Here is a 20,373-nt window from a genome sequence, read left to right on the forward strand (position 1 = left end):
TGTTAGAATGATCAGAAGCGTTTGACATGTAAAAAATGGGTATTGTCAGTGTTGCTATGAACATTAGGGCAAGGCAGGATGCTCAGATTTGCCTCATACTGTGAGATAAGCACTGATAAAATTTAATAATAAATGAATTTAACAATAAAAAGACAATGCAAAGCTCATTTCCCAACTCTTGCTCAGTGATGAGGACTCCACACATACAGTGGGTTTTTAATGCACTACTATTATTAACTTGTAATCTCTCTCTTGTGTATTCTGCATCACTGTCTTTCTCAGCTTCCCTTCCTTCCTCATTATAAATTTAGAATTTGAGTTTCAGATTCACACAGGAGAGAAACCTTATAATTGTCCAGATTGTGGGAAATGTTTGATTGGAATTTTGAACTGGTGATACACCAGAGGACTCACACAGAAGAGAAACTGTACGAATCTTAAATTTATGGGGAAAGTTTCAGTCAGAATTCCAATCTGGTGATACACCAGACAGATACACCTTTGAATGTCCTATCTGTGGGAAAGGTTTTAGTGATAATTCCAGCCTGGTGAAACACGAGAGGACTCACACAGGAGAAAAACCCTTTGAATGTCCTGATTGTGGGAAAGATTTTAGTCAGAATTCCCACCTCGTAAGACACCAGAGGGCTCACACCATGGAGACACCTTTCAAATGTCCAGTCTTTTTTTAATTTTTAATTTGCATTCATATCCCGCCCTTCTCCGAAGACTCAGGGCGGCTTACACTATGTCAAGCAATAGTCTTCATCCATTTGTATATTATATACAAAGTCAACTTATTGCCCCCAACAATCTGGGTCCTCATTTTACCTACCTTATAAAGGATGGAAGGCTGAGTCAACCTTGGGCCTGGTGGGACTTGAACCTGCAGTAATTGCAAGCAGCTGCTGTTAATAACAGACTGTCTTAGCAGTCTGAGCCACCAGAGGCCCTGTCTGTAAAGTCTGTGGACTTTACTTCAAGCATAAACCATCCCTTATTGCACACAAGGAAAGCCACATGAGGCAAAAGTTGAAGAGTTTAGAGAAGTCTTGAATTTCATTTGCGATCTCCCATTGAAAGTGTAGGTGAGAAATTGACAGTTTGAATTCTGGCCTGATTCTTTTTACTCAAACTTTTTTCAGGATTCAACTTGTCCCCTCGGCCCTTCATTCCTCCACATGGTCCCCCCGGTCCTTTCCCTCCCCCCCCCCCAGGGTCCCCAGAGGCCTCTCCTTCCCCCAGAGATCTCATCAGTGTGTTTACAGTGTGACTATTATTTTGAGACAACCCAGGAGCAAAATACAGGACGCAGAGGTTTGTCTTACAGAACAGCGGTTTCTATACAAAACAAGTGGTTTATATCCTCACACCCCACCAGGCCTCACACCCTCCACCTCCTTACCTTTTGAGTATCTCCGATCCTCAAGCCTTGAATTTCATTTGTGATCTCCCGTTCAAAGTGTAGGTGAGAAAGTGACGGTTTGAATTCTGGCCTGATTCTTTTTACTCAAACTCTTCTCAGGATTAAACTTGTAGGTGGAGATTAAAAGGAGAGTGGAAAATGGCTAACTGCCATTTTCTGGTTATCGGCAGAATCTTCTGGATACATCCTTTTGCAGAAGCAGTGGAATTCCTTAAAAAAGAAATTTTGGATGGTGCTTTTGTATGTTGATGATGGACCCAAATGTGGAGTTTCAGTCTTCTAGTTTGGTTTCGCCCAGATTTTAACCGCAGAAGTCCCCAGCCAGCATAAAAGTAGTCCTCAAGATACAACTATTATGGGACTTCCATTATGGTTCCATGTTGCAACGGCCGTTAAGTGAGAATCCTTTTCTTAACTACCCAGATCCACCTGGTCTTCCTGAAACAGCCATTAATTGAATGTGCAAGTTGGAAAACTCTTGGGAGCGTTAGGATTAAACTTGTAGGTGGAGAGAAAAGGAAAGTGGAAAATGGCCTAATTCCCATCTACTAGGCCTCACATCCTCCTCCTCCTCACCTTTTGAAGATTTCTGATCCTCATTTTGGGAAGAGAGGGAAGGACACACATCCTTGGGCCTCATGACTGTATCCTGGAATCAACCACCATATTCAGTGATCCCTCGGTTTGTCCCTGGGCCAGGCGGTAGACTTTTGGAAGTAGCTGCCATTTTGCCACACTGTCACGTAGAAGAGGGACAAACTTTTCTGTTTGGCTACCTTAACATGAGGGAAAAAAATTGTACAATAGAAAATGCCTCATTCTTAAAAATCCATTATGTTAGAATGGTCAGAAGCATTTGACATGTAAAAAATGGGTATTGTCAGTGTTGCTATGAACATTAGGGCAAGACAAGATGCTCAGATTTGCCTCAATCTCTGAGATAGGCAGCGATAAAGTTTAGTAATAAATGAATGTAATAAAAAGGTAATGCAAAGCTCATTTCCCAACTCTTGCTCAGTGATGAGGACTACACACATACAGTGGATTTCTAAGGCATTACAATTATTAATTTGTAATCTGTCTCTTCTGCATTTTGCATCTCTATGATCAATCTGTCTTCCTCAGTTTCCCTTCCCCTCATAATTTCAATTTCAGTCATACATGGAGCCATGCACTCTGTGATGATATGAGCTGCAGTTGGGTTTCTGGCTCTTAAATTTATTTGTTGCATCGCTATCTGCTCCAGTCCTACATTCTATGAAAGAATGACCTTTCATTAGGCACAGGTAAAAATTGTGCCTTCTAAAAAATTAGAATGGCTGAATTGGATCTGTTTTGATGGGCATTCTTCTCAGATACAGGGATGTCCATCACTGCCAGTCTAGGAGAAGGATATTAGGACATTTGAAACTGGACAGTTAAGCTACAGTTCCCCTTGTAACTTTACAACCTCTAAAGCAGCCATTGGTTATGCCAGTGGATTTGTAGCTTTAGAAAACCACCATTACAGAGGATCTGTCTGACTTCCCTGATGATTCTCCGAATTCTGTATTGGATTCAATAGACATCGTGAAAGTTGAGGTCCCCATGATGGAGACAGACACTTCTTGGGAAGAGCTTAGACTCAAAACCTTCCGTTTGGGAGAGAGCCATCCATTTGTGTGTGCTCATAATCCCAAATGCCTCCATCAGTCCCAGAGGAAGGGGAGCTCCCAGAGCAGAAATATCTCACCACAATCCTTCACATCCTTCTGGTTCACCCACCAGCTGGATAGGAGAACAATTATTTCCTCCCCATGATGCTTCCAGCAAATGACATCCAGTGCAAATGGCTTTTTTCTGAGTATAATACAGATAGTCCTCACTTACCATTTGCATCGTTTAGGAACCATTCAAGATTATGATGGTATATAAAAAACAGTTTGGCAAACAATCTTTGCGTTGACCACCATGACATTGTCCCCCGATATTGTGATAGCCATTAACATGCTTAAGACAAAATTCATGTAGGAGAAATAAAATCAAAGATAGCAGTCATTTGATGTCTCACTTAATGTCCATGTTGATTTGCTTAATGACCAGAAGGGAATTTGTTTTTTTACAAATCTTTTTTGGAAAAATTTCTACCAAATATAATATCACTCCCTCTTTCTTAGACCCCATTTTCTAAACCTGCATATTTCTCTCTGTGGTAGGTGGAGGGGTGTTTGCAGTTTAGTTTCGTAGCATTCTGGGTGGGACCCCATTTTCTAAACCCTGCTGCATATTTTTCCTCTCTGTGATCTAATGGAGACTTCCATGCAGGCCAATTTACAAAGCCTTGGAGTGTCTGGGCTGATGGTGATCCCATGTAATCAATCCTTGGGAGCCACAGAAAATAGTCATGAATTGTTGGGATGTAAGAAAGGCTTTGATCTCCACTGAGAGACATCCCCAAGAAAGCTTATTCTGTAATTTTTTAAAACCTTCATGAACATTTAGTCTCAGCACATAGCTAATCTTTGTAAATTAAGTAGTATCACATTTCACTATTTCACTTGGCTCAGTTGCAAAGTTCAGTTGCTAGAAGTGAAAAACAATTTGATAGCATTTAATCAGTAAAAACATCTTCCACACACCTTAGGTAGAGACAGAACAAGCGTTTCCTATCCAGAGATGGAAGTCAAGGGGACAACATCAGTGCCTACAAAGCTGACAATACAGTAGGCAGGCTCTGTCGTTGAATTTAAAGAGTTAAAACCATCAAGTATACAATTGCTAGAAAGGATGTGAGAAGAGGAGAAGCACAGAGGAACTTCCTCTTTTGAATCGCTCATGGGAAAAAGGTGGTGTGCAGGGAGGCTTTTGTCATCTTCCACAGCTGGAAGCAGCAGCTGGAAGGTGAATTGAAGGCAGGTGGGAGAAGAGTCCAGGAGCAAGTCGGGTGGTTTGGTTTCCTCCATGATGTGGCAGCGGAGAAGCAACTGGGCCGAAGCTTGTCAGGTGCTGCTGCTGCTGCAGTTCCTTCCCTCCCCAACAGATGGCTGAAATGTTCTGCTGGTGGGAAACTTTAAAAAGTCTTTTTCTACTTAAGGTTGATTTTTTGGGAATGGCTTCCCTCCAAATGTTGTGGGTGCTCCCATCACTGGAATGAGCTGAAACTTCTGCCCCAGTCCTTTGCTCATTTCAGACAAATGGCTGTGCAGGCTCTTTCTAAAAGCCACCAGTGATGGAGCACCTACATTTCCTGAAGGTAAGCTGTTCCACTGGTTAATTGTTCCTACTGTTAGGAAGTTTCTCCTAACAGGAAGTTCTAGAATCTAGGTTGCTTCTCTCCTTGATTTGTTGTTGTTCTTGTTAGTTGTGAAGTCGTGTCTGACCCATCGCGATCCCATGGACAAAGTTCCTCCAGGCTTTCCTGTCCTTTACCATCCTCTGGAGTCCATTTAAACTCATGCCTACTGCTTCAGTGACTCCATCCAGCCACCTCATTTTGTGTCGTCCCCTTCTTCTTTTGCCCTCAATCTTTCCCAGCATTAGGCTCTTCTCCAGTGAGTCCTTCTTTCTCATTAGGTGGCCAAAGTATTTCAGTTTCATCTTCAGGATCTGGCTTCTAAAGAGCAGTCAGGGTTGATCTCCTCTAGGACTGACTTGTTTGTTCGCCTTGCAGTCCAAGGGACTCGCAGGAGTCTTCTCCAGCACCAGAGTTCAAAGGCCTCAATTCTTTGGTGCTCAGCCTTTCTTATGGTCCAACCTTCACAGCCATACATTGCAACTGGGAAAACTATAGCCTTGACTATATGCACTTTTGTTGGCAGGGTGATGTCTCTGCTTTTTAGTACGCTGTCTAGATTTGCCATAGCTTTCCTCCCCAGGAGCAAGTGTCTTTTAATTTCTTGGCTGCAGTCCCCATCTGTGGTGATCTTGGAGCCCAGGAAAATAAAATCTGTCACTACCTCCATTTCTTCACCATCTATCTGCCAGGAATTGAGAGGGCCAGATGCCATGATTTTAGTTTTCTTAATGTTGAGTTTCAAGCCAACTTTTGCACTCTCCTCCTTCACCCGCATCAAGAGACTCTTTAGTTCCTCTTCACTTGCTGCCCTTAGAGTGGTATCATCTGCATATCTGAGGTTGTTGATATTTCTTCCGGCAATCTTAATTTTTGATTCATCTAGCCCCGCCTTTCTCATGATGTGTTCTGCATATAAGTTAAATAGGCAGGGTGATAGTATACAGCCTTGCTGGACTCCTTTCCCAATTTTGAACCAATCAATGGTTCCGTGTCCAGTTCTCACTGTTGCTTCTTGACCCGCATACAGGTTTCTCAAGAGACAAATAAAATGGTCTGGTACTCCCATCTCTTTAAGAACTTGCCACAATTTGTTGTGATCCACACAATCAAAGGCTTTAGTATAGTCAATGAAGCAGAAGTAGATGTTTTTCTGGAACTCCTTAGCTTTCTCCATGATCCAGCGTATGTTGGCAATTTGATCTCTAGTTCCTCTGCCTCTATGAAATCCTGCCTGTACTTCTGGTAGTTCTCGATCCACATACTGCTGGAGCCTAGCTTGTAGGATTTTAAGCATAACCTTACTAGCATGTGAAGTGAGTGCAATGGTGCGATAGTCTGAACAGTCTTTGGCATTGCCTTTCTTTGGAATTGGAATGTAAACGGACTTTTTTCAATCCTGTGGCCACTGTTGAGTTTTCCAAATTTGCTGGCAAATTGAGTGTAGCACTTTTACTGCATCGTCTTTTAAGATTTTGAATAGCTCAGCTGGAATACTGTTTCCTCCACTAGCTTTGTTGTTGCTCAGATTTCCTAAGGCCCATTTGACTTCACATTCTAGGATGTCTGGCTCAAGGTCAGTGACCACCCCATCGTGGTTATCAGGGATGTTAAGCTCATTCTTGTATAGTTCTTCTGTGTAATTTTGCCACCTCTTCTTAATCTCTTCTGCCTCTGTTAGGTCCCTGCCATTTTGGTCCTTTATCATGCCCATCTTTGCATATCTCCAATTTTCTTGAAGAGATCTCTGTTCCTCCTTATTCTATTGTTTTCTTCTATTTCTTTCATTTGTTCTTCTATTTCTTCTATTTGTTCATTTAATAATGCATTCTTATCTCTTCTAGCTATTCTCTGGAATTCTGCATTCAACTGGGTGTATCTTTCTCTTTCTCCCTTGCCTTTCGCTTCCCTTCTTTCCTCAGCTATTTGCAGAGCTTCCTCAGACAGCCATTTTGCTTTCTTGCATTTCTTTTTCTTTGGAATGGTTTTAGTTGCTACCTCTTGTACAATGTTGCGAACCTCCATCCATAGTTCATCAGGCACTCTGTCTATCAGATCTAATTCTTTAAATCTATTTGTCACCTCTACTGTATATTCATCAGGGATATGATTTAGTTCATACCTGAGTGGCCTGGTGCTTTTCCCTACTTTCTTTAGTTTAAGCCTAAATTTTGCAAGAAGAAGTTCTTGATCTGAGCCACAATCAGCTCCTGTACTTGTTTTTACTGACTATATAACTCCTTGATTAGTTCCATCCAATAGTTGCATATTTATGATGATCTCCATTTTTGACCTTCCCAGCTAGCTTCTAATAAGCAAAATCAGTGGGTATACAGGCAGGAAAAGTGGTGCTTCAAATCATGCAGAGGCTTTCAGCATCACTTCATCATTTAAAGCCCCCAAATCTATAAATTTAGTTCAGAACGTTTGACTGTAATCATTTAGGGACATTTTGTCAGGCTTGAAAGACATAGATTTTCTCCATGTATACATCTATAGGTGGCTGTATCTGTATTTCTCTCTGTAGAGATATGTCTGCAATTATATAATCTATCCCCAGCATTTCAAGCTATATTTCAAGATAGGCTTTTGCATTGCTAAGAATTTGTGATTGACCCAACTAAACAACTGAATTTGACTGAATGTTGAACATGGATCTTAGTAGTCTTCCACATGTCAAATGAATCATAAATAAGAAAAGAGACTATTCTATTGCTTGAAAATAAGAACTCAGGCATATTTTTGGGGATGTCTTACTTTTTTTTAAGCACTACTGCTGTCCCTGCCCTCTCCGTCGCACTGTCTGCTTGCCCACTGCTGCAACGGGCCAAGCTCCCAGCATCCCTCGGCCTTCTTGGCACAGTGCAAATATCATTAATTCCATATGTGGAGTGATAGGCGGAGTGGAAAAGACAGGCGATCTGGACATGCTGCACGGCTGCCTGGGTCACAGGAGGCTCACGGGAGGCTTGCGTGGCGGCAAAGTTATGGGATAGGTAGGTGATCCATACATCCTGTGCTGGTGCTTGTTTGGTGCAGCCACAGGCAATCCGAGAGATGGTGGGATGGTGTGGGCAGTGCGTTGGGATCACCTCTGCCTCCCCCATGCTTCTGCCTCCGCCTGCTGCTGGTGCCACCGTGCAAGCCTCCCAAGCAGAAGCACTGCACCCAGCAAGAGACGGATGAAAGTCATGCTGCCAGCTGCCCATGGTTTGCTCTATAATGACCCAGCTGTGGAACCCAGTGAGGAAGGCAGAGGGCAGAGTTGTGTACGGCGCTCGTGAAAACTTTCCCTCCTCCTGTCGGATTAATGCGTAGCTCCTCGTCTTTGTTCCCACTCCCCCCCACTCACACAGCCCTTGCCACCACTACCTGACCCTCCGCTACACAAACAAACACACAAATACACACATTTACACTTTGTGAAAAGTGAAAAGACATGCAGAGGAATCAAGAGGCTCTCTTCTCCCACCAGCCCGTACCATGCTGCAACACAGTGATTGGAACAGGCCTTACCCCCCCACCTCACTTCTAGAAAGGAGTCAACACATGCCTCCACCCTCAGAATTAGTAGTTGTTGCGCTGCCCCAAGGGGCTGGCAGGCTTCAGCTGCAGCTGGACACCGTCACTCTCCCCCTCCCCCCGTGTGCTCGCGGGCTTTTTTTCAGGGTAGGGCTTCTATTAGGCCCACTCAAAAAAATCAGGCTCGGGCTTATTTTCAGTGTGGGTCTTATTTTCAGGAAAACAGGGCAGTATTGGGGAACGTTTGTTTTTTCATGTGTAATATATACTTTTTTCTTTTTTTACATGAAATATAACCATTTTCTAAACAATTAAAGTTCTACTTTTCTTCAAATCTTACAGACAAAGAAGATGGCAATAAGAGCACTCGGGGCAACTGTAAATAACAAGCAACGTTGAAAAGAGAAGAAAATCGAGCCAGAAATCAAAATATTATTTATCATTCAGCAAAAGAGGGAAATATCTGAGGAAACTGTCAATAGTAAAGCCACCTAGAGCAGACAGGAATGCAGGCCTGTCCCTGTAAGGAAGAAAACGGCCTGAATCAAAGTACCACTAAACAAAGCATTGTCCATATTTTTGACCTCCTCAAGAATATTAGCTGTGGAAAATCTTCATAGATTTGCCTATTATGGGAAAAGCACAGATTGCAAATAACAGCTGATTACGCAACAAGGAGCTTAACAGGAGAAAATAATCATACACATGATCTCAATGTAGCAAAACCTGGTCAGAACATCTCCCTTGTGGTTGTGTCTAGATTGTGGGAAAAGCTTCATTAGAAATTTCCATCTCAGACAGCATAGAATTGACACAAAAAACACCATTTGAATGTCCTTTCTGTGGGAAAAGTTTCAGTCAGAATTCTAGCCTCATGATACACCAGAGGAGTATCACATAGGAGAAAAATTCTTTGAATGTCCCGACTGTGGTAAAACTTTCAGTTGTAATTCCAATTTGATGATACACCAGAGGAATCTCAAAGGAGAAAAACCCTTTCAATGTCCTGATTGTGGGAGAAGTTCCAGTCATAATTCCAGCCTGGTAATACATCAGAGAATTCACTCCATGGAGAAACACTATGAATGTCAAGATTGTGGGAAAGGTTTCATTAGAAGTTTCCACCTCTTGAGACACCAGAGTACTCACACAGGAGAGAAAGCCTTTTATTGTCTTATCTGTGGAAAAGGTTTTACTCAGAATTCCCACCTCATGAGACACCAGAGGATTCACACAGGAGAGAAACCCTTTGAATGTTGTGATTGTGGGAAATGTTTCAATAGAAATTCCCATCTCATAATACACCAGAGGACTCACACAGGAGAGAAACCCTTTGAATGTCCTATCTGTGGGAAATGTTTTGGTGATAATTCCAGCCTGGTGAAACACCAGAGGACTCACACAGGAGAGAAACCCTTTGAATGTCCTGACTGTGGAAAATGTTTTAGTCAGAATTACCACCTCATAAAACACCAGAGGACTCACACAGGAGAGAAACCCTTTGAATGTCCTATCTGTGGGAAAGGTTTTAGTGATAATTCCAGCCTGGTGACACATCAGAGGATTCACACAGGAGAGAAACCCTTTGAATGTCCTATCTGTGGGAAAGGTTTTAGTGATAATTCCAGCCTGGTGACACATCAGAGGACTCACACAGGAGAGAAACCCTTTGAATGTCCTATCTGTGGGAAATGTTTTAGAGATAATTCCAGCCTGGTGAAACACCAGAGGACTCACACAGGAGAGAAACCCTTTCATTGTCCTATCTGTGGGAAACATTTTAGTCAGAATTCCCACCTCATAAGACACCAGAGGACTCACACAGGAGAGAAACCCTTTCAATGTCCTATCTGTGGGAAATGCTTTAGTGATAATTCCAGCCTGGTGACACATCACAGGATTCACACAGGAGAGAAACCCTTTCAATGTCCTATCTGTGGGAAAAGTTTTATTGATAATTCCACGCTAGCAAGACACCAGAGGACTCACACAGAAAGGAAACCTTTTCAGTGTCCTGATTGTGGGAAACATTTCATTAGAAATTCCCATCTCATGAGATACCAGAGGACTCACACAGGAGAGAAACCCTTTGAATGTCCTGATTGTGGGAAATGTTTCATTAGAATTTCCATCTCAGACAGCATAGAATTGACACAAAAACACCATTTGAATGTCCTTTCTGTGGGAAAAGTTTCAGTCAGAATTCTAGCCTCATGATACACCAGAGGATTCACACAGGAGAAAAATTCTTTGAATGTCCCGACTGTGGTAAAACTTTCAGTTGTAATTCCAATTTGATGATACACCAGAGGAATCTCAAAGGAGAAAAACCCTTTCAATGTCCTGATTGTGGGAGAAGTTCCAGTCATAATTCCAGCCTGGTAATACATCAGAGAATTCACTCCATGGAGAAACACTATGAATGTCAAGATTGTGGGAAAGGTTTCATTAGAAGTTTCCACCTCTTGAGACACCAGAGTACTCACACAGGAGAGAAAGCCTTTTATTGTCTTATCTGTGGAAAAGGTTTTACTCAGAATTCCCACCTCATGAGACACCAGAGGATTCACACAGGAGAGAAACCCTTTGAATGTTGTGATTGTGGGAAATGTTTCAATAGAAATTCCCATCTCATAATACACCAGAGGACTCACACAGGAGAGAAACCCTTTGAATGTCCTATCTGTGGGAAATGTTTTGGTGATAATTCCAGCCTGGTGAAACACCAGAGGACTCACACAGGAGAGAAACCCTTTGAATGTCCTATCTGTGGGAAATGTTTTAGTCAGAATTACCACCTCATAAAACACCAGAGGACTCACAGGAGAGAAACCCTTTGAATGTCCTATCTGTGGGAAAGGTTTTAGTGATAATTCCAGCCTGGTGACACATCAGAGGACTCACACAGGAGAGAAACCCTTGAATGTCCTATCTGTGGGAAAGGTTTTAGTGATAATTCCAGCCTGGTGACACCAGAGGACTCACACAGGAGAGAAACCCTTTGAATGTCCTATCTGTGGAAAATGTTTTAGTGATAATTCCAGCCTGGTGAAACACCAGAGGACTCACACAGGAGAGAAACCCTTTCATTGTCCTATCTGTGGGAAACATTTTAGTCAGAATTCCCACCTCATAAGACACCAGAGGACTCACACAGGAGAGAAACCCTTTCAATGTCCTATCTGTGGGAAATGCTTTAGTGATAATTCCAGCCTGGTGACACATCACAGGATTCACACAGGAGAGAAACCCTTTCAATGTCCTATCTGTGGGAAAAGTTTTATTGATAATTCCACGCTAGCAAGACACCAGAGGACTCACACAGGAGAGAAACCTTTGAATGTCCTGATTGTGGGAAACATTTCATTAGAAATTCCCATCTCATGAGATACCAGAGGACTCACACAGGAGAGAAACCCTTTGAATGTCCTGATTGTGGGAAATGTTTCAGTCAAAATTCCAACCTCATGATTTACCAGAGTGCTCACACAGGAGAAAAACCATTTTAATGTCCTGACTGTGGAAAATATTTTAGTTAGAATTTCCACCTCATGAGACACCAGAGGACTCACACCATGGAGAAACTTTTCAAATGTCCAGTCTATGGACTTTACTTCAAGCATAAACCATCCCTTATTGCACACAAGGGAATCCACATGAGGCAAAAGTTGAAGAGTTTAGAGGAGGCTTGAATTTCATTTGAGATCTCCCATTCAAAGTGTAGATGAGAAATTGATGCTTTGAATTCTGGCCTGATTCTTTTTACTCAAACTTTTCTCAGGATTAAATTTGTAGGTGGAGAGAAAAGGAAAATGAGAAAATGGCTAACTGCCATTTTTTGGTTATGAGCAGAATCTTCTGGATACATCCTTTTGCAGAAGTAGTGGAATTCCTCAAAAAGAAATTTTGGATTGTGTTTTTCTATGTTGATTATGGAGCCACATGTTGAGTTTCAGTTTTAGCTTGGTTTCGCCCAGATTGTAACCGCAGAAGTCCCGAGTCAGCATAAAAGTAGTCCTCCAGTTACAATTACGGGACTTGCAATTATGGTTGCATGTTGCAATGACTGTTAAGTGAGACTGCTTTCCTTAACTACCCGAATCTTCCTGCTCTCCCTGAATAAAAATGTACAATAAAAAATGTCTCATTTTAAAAAATACATTATTTTAGAGTAATCAGAAGCATTTAACATGTAAAAAATGGGTATTGCAGGGTTGCTATGAACATTAGGGCCAGGCAAGATGTTCAGAGTTGCCTCAAATTGTGAGATGAGCAGCGATAAAGTTTAATAATAAATAAATCTATAAAAGTGTAAACCACTCATGCTTTAATCATGAAAACTCCAGAACCATAAAGCCTACAAACTTGAAATTTGCCACGTATGAATAGAATAGAATTCTTTATTGATTAAGTGATTGGACACACAAGGAATTTGTCTTGGTGCATACGCTGTTGGTGTACATAAAAGAAAAGATACGTTCATCAAGAATCATAAATGCAACACTTAATGATAGTCATATGGAAGCAATATAAATCTTAAGGATACCAGCAGCAAGATTACAGTCATACAGTCATAAGTGGAAGGAGATGGGTGATGGAATGATGAGAAAATTAATAGTAATGCAGACTTAGTAACTAGTTTGACAGTGTTGAGGGAATTATTTGTTTAGCATAGTGATGGCGTTCGGAGAAAAACTGTTCTTGTGTCTAGTTCTGGTATGCAGTGCTCCATAGCATCATTTTGAGGGTAGGAGTTGAAACAGTTTATGTCCAGGATGTGAGGAGTCTAAATATTTTCACAGCCCTCTTTTTGACTCTTTTTGACTCGTGCAGTATACAGGTCCTCAGTGGAAGGCAGGTTGGTAGCAATTGTTTTTTCTGCAGTTCTAATTATCCTCTGAAGTCTGTGTCTGTCTCGTTGGGTTGCAGAACCAAACCAGACAGTTATAGAGGTGCAGATGACAGACTCAGTAATTCCTCTGTAGAACTGAATCAGCAGTTTGAGCTTTCTTAGTTGGCGCAGAAAGGAAATTCTTTGTTGTGCTTTTTTGATGATGTTTTTGATATTAGCTGTCCCCATGATGGAGACAGGGAGCTGACACAAATGTTTTGAAAAGACCAAATGGGCATGAATTTCTTTAACATAAGAAGAACTCGGCTGATCAGTTTGAAAGTTGGTCCTGAGTGTGGTACTTGGGGTATCTGGAGATGCCTGTGACCCCCCTCTTGGTTTTTCTGGGCTCCATGCCGCCTGATTTTATGCCTTCTTTTAAAAGTTTGGGGATTTCACAACTTATTTAATTAAAGCAAACTTCTGTTTCTTTTTCCACTAATGCTTCTGGAGAAATAGAAATGATAGACAACTGTAACTAAAGCCAGAATGGGTTTAGTAAAAATATATGAAATCCAGACAAACATTATTGCCATTTTTGATAAAGTAACTAAATTAGTGGATCTGCAAGTTGTTGTGGCGATAGTATACTTGGATTTCAGCAAGACATTTGACAAGGTGAACCACAAGTTGCTTCTAGGTAAGATAGAACAACATGGGATAGACAGAGCCAGCACCAGGTGGATTGTCAGTTGACTGACAAACTGCACTCTTTCAATAGTCCTCAATGAAGTAGATCTACATGGAGAGAAGGGGTACCTTTGGGGTACCTCAGGGTTCGGTCTTGGGCCCAGTACTCTTCAACCTCTTCATAAATCATCTAGATGAGGCTTTGATCTCCACTGAGAGACATCCCCAAGAAAGCTTATTCTGTAATTCTTTTAGGGCTCAGCACATAGCTTTGTAAGTTAAGTAGTATCACATTTCACTATTTCACTTGGCTCAGTTGCAAAGATCAGTTGCTATAAGTGAAAAACGACTTAATAGCATTTAATCAGTAAAAACATCTTCCACATGCCTTAGGTAGAGACCGAACAAGCTTTTCCTATCCGGAGATGGAGGTCAAAGGGACAACATCTGTGCCTAGAAAGCTGACCATACAGTAAACAGGCTCTGTAGTTGGGTTTAAAGAGTTAAAACTATCAAGTACTTAATTTCTAGAGAGGATGGGAGAAGAGGAGAATCACAGAGGAACTTCCTCTTTTGAATTGCTCATGGGAAAAAGGTGGTGTGCAGGGAGGCTGCAGGCAAGTTGTTCCACTGAATAATTGTTCTAACTGTCAGGAAATTTCTCCTTAGTTCTAAGTTGCTTTTCTCCTTGATTAGTTTCCACCCATTGCTTCTTGTTCTATCCTCAGGTGCTTTGGAGAATAGTTTGACTCCCTCTTCTTTGTGGCAACACCTGAGATATTGGAACACTGCTATCATGTCTCCCCTAGTTCTTCTTTTCATTAAACTAGCCATGCCCAGTTCCTGCAAAAGGCTCTTTCTAGTTAAGGTTGATTCTTTGGGAATGGCTTCCCTCCAGATGTTGTGGGTGCTCCCATCACTGGAATGAGCTGAAACTTCTGTCCCAATCCCCTGCTTATTTCAGGCAAATGGCTGTGCAATCTCTTTCTAAAAGCCATCAGATGGAGCACCTACAACTCCTGAAGGTAAGCTGTTCCACTGGTTAATTGTTCCCACTGTTAGGAAGTTTCTCCTAACAGGAAGTTCTAGAATCTAGGTTGCTTCTCTCCTTGATTAGTTCCATCCAATAGTTGCACATTTATGATGATCCCCATTTGTGACCTTCCCAGCTAGCTTCTTTTCTTTTTTTCTTTTTTCTTTTATTTTTAATACAAACAAATATAAAAACATCTTCCATCCAAATACAGTGTGTCGGTAGGATGATTACAAATTTTTTGTGCAATTTCAACATACGCTTATCATTAATTTGTCTAATCTTATCTTTTGTCAATCTGATATATATCCAAATGCTTTAATCAGTTGATCCTGTAATTGACTATAGTATTTTATTCTCCCATTTCATATAAATTATTCTAAATCAATATTTTATCTTATTACATCATTTATTCCATCATCTTAAGTCAATTATATCATTCAATAATTCTTCCCTTGTAAAAAAAAAAACTCCAATCTTTCTTAAACATATTTTCCCTTCTAGCCATTGGTAAAATAAATCCCATATCTTATTATATTGCTTATCTTCCTGTTCTCTAATGTCAGTTTACTCATTTCTGCACATTCCATTATTTTCTTAATAATTTCATCTTGCAATAGTAGTTTCTCACTTTTCCAGTTCTTTCCAAATACAATCCTAGCTGCTGTTACTACATTCACAATCAAGTATCTCAATTCTCTATTATAAATTTCAGGTATAATATCCCCAATAGAAAAACTTCTGGCTTAAAGTCTATATGCTTTTTTATCATTTTTTCCAACCATGTGTGAATTTTAGTCCAATCTCTTTTGGCTTCCGCGCATGTGCACCACATAATGGTAGTAAGAACCAGGTATCTGATGAAATTTCCAACATTTTTTGGATTTATTCTTGAACATTCTGGCTATTCTTATTGGGGGTAAGTGACACCTGTAAAACATCTTATACAAATTCTCTTTATATGCAGTAGACATTGTCATCTTATAGTTTTGCATCCACAATTTTTGCCATATCTCTAAATCAATCCCATGCCCAAAGTTTTCCCCCCAAGCAATCATTGTCTCTTTAACTGGTTCTTCTTTAGTTTAACGTCTAGTAAATATCTAAATTTTCTAATTAAATTATCATCCGTACCTGTTAAAATTTTATCTAGATTGGTCAATTTATTATAAAAACCTTCTGTTTTGGAGTCTTTATCATATAATATAATATAACAACAGAGTTGGAAGGGACCTTGGAGGCCTTCTAGTCCAACCCCCTGCGCAGGCAGGAAACCCTACACCATCTCAGTCAGATGGTTATCCAACATTTTCTTAAAAATTTCCAGTGTTGGAGCATTCACAACTTCTGCAGGCAAGTCGTTACACTTATTAATTGTTTTAACTGTCAGGAAATTTCTCCTTAGTTCTAAGTTGCTTCTTTCCTTGATCAGTTTCCACCCATTGCTTCTTGTTCTATCCTCAGGTGCTTTGGAGAACAGCCCGACTCCCTTTTCTTTGTGGCAACCCCTGAGATATTGGAACACTATCTGGAGTGTATTTGCAAATATGAAAACCCGTTCATTTTTATATCTTGTGCTTCTAATTCTTGCATAGTTTTTAGTTCACCCTTTTCATTCAACAATTCATTATATCTAACAATTTGTTCCTTTCTAAATATTATTGAATATGAGAATGCCTCAATAGTTGATATCCAGACTGGAATTTTTAAATAATGGTTTTTCTTAATCCTTTCCCAGTTTAATACCAAAGCCTCTCTTATGAAATGTCTTCTGAAGTACCCCTGTGTTTTAGCTTCCCCATACCATAAAAAGGGATGCCATCCCAATAGTAAATCATGTCCTTCCAAAGTCAATATTCTAGTGTTTCTTAAAGTTATCCATTCTTTGATCCACATTAAATTTGCAGCTTGATAATATAATTCCCAATTTGGCAAACCAAAGCCACCTCTTGTTCTCATATCTTGCAGTAATTTTAATTTTATCCTCGCTTTTTTACCCTGCCAAATATATTTGAGCATTATCTTATTCAAATCTTCAAAATATCCTTTCCCCAATTTAATTGAGATTGTCTGGAACAAATATAGAATTCTAGGCAGTATTTTCATCTTAATCGTTGATATTCTTCCAATCAGTTATAGTTGTAGATTCTCCCATTTTGCCAAATCTAACACAATCTGCCAGCTAGCTTCTAATAAGCAAAATCAGCGGGTATACAGGCAGGAAAAGTGGTGCTTCCAATCTTGCAGAGGCTTTCGGCATCATTTCATCATTTAAAGCCCCAAATCTATAAATTTAGCTCAGAACGTTTGACTGTAGCCATTTTGGGACATTTTGTCAGGCTTGAAAGACATAGATTTTCTCCATGTATACACTTATAGGTGGCTGTATCTGTATTTCTCTCTGTAGAGATATGTCTGCAATTATATAATCTATCCCCAGCATTTCAAGCTATATTTCAAGATAGGCTTTTGCATTGCTAAGAATTTGTGATTGACCCAACTAAACAACTGAATTTGATTGAATGTTGAACATGGATCTCAGTAGTCTTCCATGTGTCAAGTGAATCATAAATAAGAAAAGAGACTATTCTATCGCTTGAAAATAAGAACTCAGGCATATCTTGGGGGAGATCTTACTTTTTTTTTAAGCACTACTGCTGTCCCCACCCTCTCTGCTTGCCCACGGCTGCAACGGGCCACACTCTCAGCATCCCTCGGCCTTCTTGGCACAGTGCAAATATCATTAATTCCAAACGTGGAGTGACAGGCAGGGTTATTATTATTTTATTATTATTTATTTGATTTTTATACCGCCCTTCTCCCAAAGGACTCAGGGCGGTGTACAGGCAAAGTAAAAACAAGCGATACAATATACAATTTAAAATGCAAATTAAAAAACTTATTTTATAATTGGCCTAAAAATTTAAAATATATAATAGCCTAAAACCCCATTTAAAATTATTAATAGTTTAAAATCTGCCAGCTAGCTTCTAATAAGCAAAATCAGCAGGTATACAGGCAGGAAAAGTGGTGCTTCCAATCTTGCAGAGGCTTTCGGCATCATTTCATCATTTAAAGCCCCAAATCTATAAATTTAGCTCAGAACGTTTGACTGTAGCCATTTTGGGACATTTTGTCAGGCTTGAAAGACATAGATTTTCTCCATGTATACACTTATAGGTGGCTGTATCTGTATTTCTCTCTGTAGAGATATGTCTGCAATTATATAATCTATCCCCAGCATTTCAAGCTATATTTCAAGATAGGCTTTTGCATTGCTAAGAATTTGTGATTGACCCAACTAAACAACTGAATTTGATTGAATGTTGAACATGGATCTCAGTAGTCTTCCATGTGTCAAGTGAATCATAAATAAGAAAAGAGACTATTCTATCGCTTGAAAATAAGAACTCAGGCATATCTTGGGGGAGATCTTACTTTTTTTTTAAGCACTACTGCTGTCCCCACCCTCTCTGCTTGCCCACGGCTGCAACGGGCCACACTCTCAGCATCCCTCGGCCTTCTTGGCACAGTGCAAATATCATTAATTCCAACGTGGAGTGACAGGCGGGGTTTTTATTATTTTATTATTTTTTATTTGTTTTTTATCCCGCCCTTCTCCCAAAGGACTCAGGGCGGTGTACAGGCAAAGTAAAAACAAGCGATACAATATACAATTTAAAATGCAAATTAAAAAACTTATTTTATAATTGGCCTAAAAATTTAAAATATATAATAGCCTAAAACCCCATTTAAAATTATTAATAGTTTAAAATCTGCCAGCTAGCTTCTAATAAGCAAAATCAGCAGGTATACAGGCAGGAAAAGTGGTGCTTCCAATCTTGCAGAGGCTTTCGGCATCATTTCATCATTTAAAGCCCCAAATCTATAAATTTAGCTCAGAACGTTTGACTGTAGCCATTTTGGGACATTTTGTCAGGCTTGAAAGACATAGATTTTCTCCATGTATACACTTATAGGTGGCTGTATCTGTATTTCTCTCTGTAGAGATATGTCTGCAATTATATAATCTATCCCCAGCATTTCAAGCTATATTTCAAGATAGGCTTTTGCATTGCTAAGAATTTGTGATTGACCCAACTAAACAACTGAATTTGATTGAATGTTGAACATGGATCTCAGTAGTCTTCCATGTGTCAAGTGAATCATAAATAAGAAAAGAGACTATTCTATCGCTTGAAAATAAGAACTCAGGCATATCTTGGGGGAGATCTTACTTTTTTTTTAAGCACTACTGCTGTCCCCACCCTCTCTGCTTGCCCACGGCTGCAACGGGCCACACTCTCAGCATCCCTCGGCCTTCTTGGCACAGTGCAAATATCATTAATTCCAAACGTGGAGTGACAGGCAGGGTTATTATTATTTTATTATTATTTATTTGATTTTTATACCGCCCTTCTCCCAAAGGACTCAGGGCGGTGTACAGGCAAAGTAAAAACAAGTGATACAATATACAATTTAAAATGCAAATTAAAAAACTTATTTTATAATTGGCCTAAAAATTTAAAATATATAATAGCCTAAAACCCCATTTAAAATTATTAATAGAAAATTTAAAATCAATAAAATTTAAGCCAGCCCCGCGCGAATGAAAAGATGTGTCTTCAGTTCGCGACGGAAGGTCCGAAGGTCAGGTATTTGTCGTAAACCTGGGGGAAGCTCGTTCCAGAGTGTGGGAGCCCCCACAGAGAAGGACCTTCCCCTGGGGGCCGCCAGCCGACATTGCTTGGCGGACGGCACCCTGAGAAGTCCCTCTGTAAGCGTCTGGTCGGTACATGTGGTAACAGCAGGCGGTCCCGTAAGTACCCAGGCCCTAAGCCATGGAGCGCTTTAAAGGTCGTAACCAAAACCTTAAAGTGCACTCGAAAGGCCACAGGTAGCCAGTGCAGTCTGCGCAGGAGCGGTGTTACGTGGGAGCTACGTGTAGCTCCCTCTATCACCCGCCCAGCTGCCTTCTGGACCAACTGGAGCCTCCGAGTGCACCTCAAGAGCCCCATGTAGAGAGCATTACAATAATCCAAGCGAGAGGTAACGAGCGCATGAGTGACTGTGCACAAGGCATCCCGATCAAGGAAGGGGCGCAACTGCCGAACCAGGCGAACCTGGTGGAAGGCCCTCCTGGAGACGGCCATCAAATGATCTTCAAACGACAGCCGTTCATCCAGGAGGACACCTAAGTTGCGCACCCTATCCTTTGGGGCCAGTAACTCGCCTCCAACAGTCAGCCGCGGCTGCAGCTGACTGAATCGGGGTGGAGAAGACAGGCAATGTGGGCATGCTTCATGGCTGCCTGGGTCACAGGAGTCTCATGGGAGGCTTGCGTGGCGGCAGAGTTATGGAGTAGGCAGACGATCCATACATTCTGTGCTGGTGCTTGTTTGGTGCAGCCACAGGCAATCCGAGAGATGGTGGGATGGTGTGGGCAGTGCGTTGGGATCGCCTCTGCCTCCCCCATGCTTCTGCCTCCGCCTGCTGCTGGTGCCACCGTGCAAGCCTCCCAAGCAGAAGCACTGCACCCAGCAAGAGACGGGCGAAAGTCATGCTGCCAGCTGCCCATGGTTTGCTCTATCACGCCCCAG

At 41.0% G+C, this 20,373-nt stretch overlaps 1 protein-coding gene across 1 annotated transcript; it reads left to right on the forward strand.

Moving 5' to 3' along the window:
• Positions 1-4,067: 4,067 nt before the first annotated feature.
• LOC131189648 (zinc finger protein OZF-like) lies at positions 4,068-13,318 on the forward strand. The gene is made up of 4 exons (XM_058165895.1): positions 4,068-4,465; positions 8,562-10,400; positions 10,445-10,697; positions 13,290-13,318. The coding sequence occupies exons 2-4, from the start codon at positions 9,180-9,182 to the stop codon at positions 13,316-13,318; spliced, it is 1,503 nt and encodes a 500-aa protein (XP_058021878.1). The 5' UTR covers positions 4,068-4,465; positions 8,562-9,179.
• Positions 13,319-20,373: the final 7,055 nt, after the last annotated feature.

This window comes from Ahaetulla prasina, chromosome 2 (assembly GCF_028640845.1).
Source record: "Ahaetulla prasina isolate Xishuangbanna chromosome 2, ASM2864084v1, whole genome shotgun sequence".
Taxonomy (NCBI): Eukaryota; Metazoa; Chordata; class Lepidosauria; order Squamata; family Colubridae; genus Ahaetulla; species Ahaetulla prasina.

Excerpts from the sequence above, each read along its gene's own strand:
- LOC131189648 (XM_058165895.1), top strand. The coding sequence starts at position 9,180 with ATGATACACCAGAGGAATCTCAAAGGAGAAAAACCCTTTCAATGTCCT. Across the intron at positions 10,401-10,444 it reads ACCATTTGAATGTCCTTTCT|AGGATTCACACAGGAGAAAA; the intron begins GTGGGAAAAGTT and ends ATGATACACCAG. Across the intron at positions 10,698-13,289 it reads CCACCTCTTGAGACACCAGA|CTGTCCCCATGATGGAGACA; the intron begins GTACTCACACAG and ends TTTTGATATTAG.